The sequence below is a fragment of the Phalangium opilio genome, unplaced genomic scaffold, assembly GCF_054372755.1.
Source record: "Phalangium opilio isolate 3A_F unplaced genomic scaffold, DU_Popi_V2 ptg000082l_1, whole genome shotgun sequence".
Classification (NCBI taxonomy): Eukaryota; Metazoa; Arthropoda; class Arachnida; order Opiliones; family Phalangiidae; genus Phalangium; species Phalangium opilio.
In genome coordinates, this window is record NW_028324189.1 from 19535940 (window position 1) to 19541925 (window position 5986).

The 5986-nt window shown below is 40.4% G+C and overlaps 2 protein-coding genes across 2 annotated transcripts; both read left to right on the top strand.

Annotated features, from left to right (window-relative positions):
* The first annotated feature begins 2345 nt into the window (after nt 1-2345).
* Nucleotides 2346-4806, top strand: LOC149653642 (uncharacterized). Its single transcript, XM_089847021.1, has 5 exons — nt 2346-2433; nt 2509-2679; nt 2731-4037; nt 4090-4254; nt 4363-4806. Exons 1-5 carry the CDS (start codon nt 2346-2348, stop codon nt 4804-4806), a joined length of 2175 nt encoding a protein of 724 aa, XP_089703147.1.
* A 16-nt stretch (nt 4807-4822) lies between these two features.
* LOC149653643 (uncharacterized) lies at nt 4823-5722 on the top strand. The gene has a single exon (XM_089847022.1). It carries the CDS (start codon nt 4823-4825, stop codon nt 5720-5722), a length of 900 nt encoding a protein of 299 aa, XP_089703148.1.
* Nucleotides 5723-5986: the final 264 nt, after the last annotated feature.

Consider the following 5986-nt stretch of genomic DNA (forward strand, 5'->3'; position numbering starts at 1 on the left):
AACTCTTCAAGAGAAATATTTTCAGATATCCAAGCATTTGAAACTCTTAGAATCAAATGTTAGTCGAAAGTAAAAAGCTAGTATCCCTTAAACCCTTCTGGATGTATTTTTTTCTTGAACTACTATTGAAAACAAAATACTTGGGTAAATATTGCTGAAAAATATTTTGGGAAAATGAAACTTTTGTAAAATATTTTGTAAAAATTTTCTTATTAATTCATTAGTAGCATTATCCTCGTAATTCAGTTGATTAACTTTTATATTTTTATCGTTATTATTATTTTATTCTGCCAATTCTAACATTCGAGAAAATTAAGTTGTTTAGTAATATTTGGAAAATTTGTTATTCATTGTATTTTTTGTAAAATGTTTTCGTGCCAAAAGATATTTTTGAGGGTAAAAAATAGTTCAAAAATAGAGCACACTGCTGGGGGTATAGAGAGTGAAAAAACCAGAAGCAAACTGTAAAAACCCTTTACGTAGGTAAAGATTGAAAAGACAGTTGAGGCAGGTGAACGGCCCTGCTAGTGGAAAATCACCAGTAAAGCAAAATAGTTTTTAAGAGTAGCCAAAAGGGCACTGAGCCGGGGGAGACGTGTGGGCCCCCTTAAAAATAAGAGAAAGGAAAAAACGTTTTTGAGCAAAATAAGTCAGTCACTGTTAGAGTGTGGTACCAGAACACAGAACTCGAGAAAAGGACTACTGTGCGGTCCTCAAGGAAATATAATAAAATGAGAGCGAGCAAAACCTAAGAGGTCATATAAACAATTTTGAGGAACTTTTTCTGTGCGGGCGGGTTTGTTAACCCAAATTAATAACTAAAGAACTGAGCGGGATTAAGAATAACTTAAACTTTTTTGAGCGGGCGGGGTTTCGAACCCAAATTAATCAATTAATAGAACTTTACGAGCGAGCGGTTTTTATACCAAAATTAAATTAAACTTTTCTGTGCGGGTTTTTGTTTTAATAATCTGGAGCAAATTTCCAATGATCAAAATAATTAAACTGAACTTTGATGCGAATAGACTAAATTATTGCAAACACACGTATCACACCAACAGTAATTATAATGTTTCAGTCCGTTATGATTACTTAAATAGACTCCTCCAATTAACGAACCAGGGGTTGCCAAAAATGGCGCAACATTTTTTGGTGCAAGAAACCCGGGATAAGTGGACTTTAGATACGTGTGTTCGCGTAGGCGATTAGTAAAAAATTAAAAAAATTAAGTTAGTGGACCTAAACAAAAAAGAGCCAAAATGACCGACATAAATCGGCAAAAGGCCAAACGCGTTGCGATTCGGAATAGTTTACAACGCGCAATGGATATAATTAAATTCCAACTGGACGAAGAGGAACCGAACGAGGACGAACTATTAGATCAGTACGCGCAAAGCGTGGCTAGAGAGTAGAGAATCGGTCTGTTAAATACATCTATATCCGATTTAATCACGGACTCGGATGAACTTGATGCGGAAATTAACGAGGCAGAAACGTGGACGGATGAAACAACGCTATGGAAGGACCGCGCCAAACGACGGGTCGAAAGAATGGAGAAGGACCGGTACCATGCGGGAACCGGGATCATCGCAGCAACAAGCGGCACCGGATTACCTACGCCGTCGCCAACTCCGAGTGGTCACACGGGAACTTCGATGAACTTCGTACCGTCGGTCAAGCTACCGCAACTCCAGATTCAAAAATTCAGCGAAGGTATGGAACAATGGTTTTGTTTCTGGGGCCAATTTGAAAGCGCCGTACACAACAATGTCAACCTTACTAATGCTGATAAGTTAAATTATTTAAAAAGTTATTTCGAAGGTGAAGGCGCGGAAACTATTGGTGGAATTACCTTAACGGATGAAAATTATGTACTAGCAGTTAATCAGTTAAAGAAACGCTACGGGCGTAAAGATCGTTTACTTAGTATAAGGTTAAAGAATTTTCGTGAATTAATATCGGTTCAAAGATCAGATGATGTAAAAGGATTAAGGCGGTTGCACGACGCGGCGCAAATTGAAGTTAGGAGCTTACAATCATTGGGAATTTTAACGAGGGATTCTGGAGAGTTGTTTGCCCAATGTTAGCTGGTTTCATGCCAAAAGAAATAATTGAGAGCTTTTGTAGAGAAAAGGAGAAAAGTAGGGATGTTATATCTAGAAGAAATTAATGATTGGAATCTTGAGGATTTACTAAATTTTCTACGCGTTGAAATTGAAATTAAGGAAAGGGCATTATGAGTTGCTAGGTCTGTGGTTCCGAACAAAATAAACAATAGCACTTCGAGCCAGTGGGATAAAAATAAAGAAAAACCAAATTTAAATTCTTGGGTTAGGCCTAGACCAATGCCATCTGCGGCAGTTTTGAATGCGGGGGTGGAGCCATTTAGAAGAGCGTGTCCCTTTTGCGAAAGGCCACATCCATATTACGAGTGTAATCGAGTTAGTGTCAATGAGAGAAAGACAATAGCGTTAAGAAAAGGATTATGTTTTTTATGCTTAAATTCAGGGCATTCGGCGCAAAGATGCTTAGGTAGAATTAAACAATGTAGAAAGTGTGGGCGGGCCCATCATCAGATTTTGTGCGTGTATAGGGTAGATAGCAATACTGAGCCTAAAAGACCGTTCTCGCGAGAGGGCAATAACAATAATAATAGTAACAATGTGCAGGTAGCTAGTTGTAATGTGGCCGCAGCGAGCGTAGAAATCTTGTTTTAAACCGTGCGGGCAGCCATTATGGGTCCGAGCGGGGAAATTGGTAGAGCGCGCTGTTTGTTGGATGGTGGAAGCCATCGCTGTTTCGTCAAAGAAAGTTTATCACGTGAATTAAATTTAGAGCAGGTGGGGGAAGAGTCCCTTAGAATTCATCCCTTTGGGCGTGAAGACCCCATAGTGAGCGTGAAAAGAAAAGTAAAAGTAGTGTTAAAAAATATTCATAACAATGAGCAAGTGGAAATCGAGGCGTTAGAAACCCCCGAAATCACGGGAGCAGCTTTAACAATACCTGGGGAAAACATAGCGCAAGAAATGAGGCAGCGAGGATTACAGCTAGCGGATGAGCAAGAAAGTAATAGTAATGGGGCAAACAAGAATATTGACATACTCATAAGATCAGATGACTTTTGGAAAGTGGCAAAAGCCACACCCCTTCAGCGATTAGGCGAGGCCTTGGTAGCGATTGATACCACGTTAGGGTGGACATTGCAAGGTCCCACACAGGTTAGAGGGTCGACAATAGGAGCCAATACAATAGCGGTCATGAAAGTGGCAGTTTATGAGCAAAATAAAGAGAATCTGATGGAGACCGTTAGTGCGTTCTGGAATTTAGAACATCTAGGGATAAGGGACAAAGGTGGAAATGAGATTAATGAGGAAAATAAAACCTTGGAAAAATTTGAGGAAACAATTAAATTGCTTGATGAGCGTTATTCAGTTAACCTGCCTTGGAAGGATAACGTCAAAGGTTTAGGGGATAATTTTGGGGAAGCGAAGAGAAGAACCTTAAACTTATTGCGCAAGTTAAGAGCGAACCCCACCGAATTTCATGCCTATAATGATATAATAGAGGGACAGTTAAAAGCAGGTATCTTAGAGCATGCGCCATTAAATAAACCCCCTAGTGGTCCCGTGTATTATCTCCCGCACCGAGGTGTGTTTAGAAAAGAAAGTTTGACAACAAAAACTAGAGTAGTGTGCGACGCGTCGTCCCATGTTAAAAATGCACTTTCCCTCAACGAATGCGTCGAATCAGGCCCCAATCTCCTACCCGAGCTTTTTAAAATTCTAATTAGGTTTAGAGAAAATAAGATCGCGGTGTCTGGCGACAAAGAGAAAGCTTTTCACCAGATAAGCGTAGCAGAGTGCGATAGGGATTCGCTGAGATTCATTTGGGTAGCGGGTATAACAAGCCTTGATAATGAAAGACTAGTAACCTTAAAGATTTGCAAGAGTACCATTCGGGGTTACGGCAAGTCCGTTCCTATTGGCCGCTACTATCACACACCATGTGAAAAAATACAAGGCAGAATATACAAACACGTGCAAAGTCCTCTCGGAAAAATTATATGTGGACGATCTAATATCGGGTCAGGATAGTGTGAAAAAGGCGGATATTTTAATCCAAGAAAGTAGTAAAATCCTGATGGAGGGTGAAATGAGGTTAAGGAAATGGAGGAGTAACTCCAAATATATAAGAGAGAAATGGGGTGGTCAAACAGAAGGTGGTCAGAGCTTCCCTAACCCAGGTCCATTAAAAGTATTGGGATTAATGTGAGATGAAACTAAAGATTTACTATTGTTTGAAGTCGAACCATTATTAGAATCTCTTCTAAACAAAGCTAACACAAAACGATGGGTTTTAAAGGCAGTGGCCCGAATCTTTGATCTCTTAGGTATTTTAGCCCCCTTCACGATTTTAGCTAAGATACTATTCCAAGATGTTTGGCAATGGCAACAAAATAAAGAAGACAAACCTAAATCAAGCAAAATAGAATGGGACGAACAGCTGCCCGAGAGTATTGGGGAAAGGTTTAAAAATTGGTGCGATCAGTTACTAAATTTAAATAGATTTAAAGTACCAAGGTACTATTTTCAAAATTTGCTAGAAGAGAAGCCAATGTCAGTAGAGCTGCATGCCTGCGTCTTTTATTTAAGAAATTTGTTTAAAAATGGATTAATTACAACTGTACTGGTTAGCTCTAAGGCTAGGGTTTCGCCCATTGGTTTAAAGACCATAACATTACCCCGATTAGAATTAATGAGCGCGCTACTGGGCGCAAGACTAGGAAATGAGCTCCTAGAAACTTAAAAAAAAACCAGAAAAAATGGTTTTGTGGGGAGACTCCACTATCGCTTTAAATTGGATCTATGGGTGCGCGGATAAGTGGAAGCCCTTCGTTAAAAATCGCGTGCAAGAAATTCAAAAGTTGACAAACAAGGACTGTTGGAAACATTGTTCCGGTAAAATAAACCCGGCCGATTTACCCTCGCGCGGTCTAACTCTCGCGAAATTAGCCGATAATGAAACCTGGTGGAACGGGCCACAGTTTTTAAGAGAACCCGAACTTTCCGCGCTAAATTTTAAACCGAGCGAAGAAATCCCAGAAGAAATCGCGGAAGAGTTACGGGCAACACCAATAAAAGTAGCGGCAAATATAAACCTAGTAAAGCCCTTGGAACCTTTGCTAGCATTAGAAAATTATAATGAGCTAAAACCCGTGCTTCGTCTAACCGCCTGGATTAGACGATTTGTGCTTAATTCCAAGCCAAAGAGTATCAAGAGAAGCGGACCCTTAAAAACAGTAGAGCTAGAGGAGACCGAGAGGTTTTGGATAGCCAAGGCCCAAGGTGAATGTTACGGAGAAGAAATGAGAAACTTAGAAGCCGGGAAGCCAGTTCCTCGAGCATCAAAAATTCTGTCGCTGAGCCCCCAAATAGACGCCAATGGGCTTCTAAGAGTAGGCGGAAGGTTAGACGCCGCGAAAATGACGTATCAAGAAAAACATCCGTACATTCTGGCCGCCAACCAAAGGTTAACCCATCTGATGGTCGTGTCCATCCATTTAAGATTACAACATGCCGGGGTTAACGATATTCAAGTCGAATTAAGAGAAACTGCGTGGGTCCCTAAAGGAAGAGAACTCATTAAGAAAATTGTAGCTTCGTGTCCTCGGTGCAAAGTCTTCAAAGCAAAGCCGGCCATGGCCGTAATGGCACCTTATTAATTAAGAGACTTTAGTACCGCCAAACCCTTCTTGATAGGTTTTGGGTGAGATGGAAGCACGACTACTTGCTTGAACTAAGGTCTGACCATCATAAAATATCTAGTGGAGTACCCACGCGTGAATAAAAAATTGATGACGTTGTGCTTATAGAAGACACCAAGCCTAGAGCTATGTGGAAATTAGCAATCGTAGTTGAACTAACGAAAGGTAGAGACGGTGTCGTCCGTTCTTGCCTAGTGGGGTTACCAAACGGGAACCGTTTAA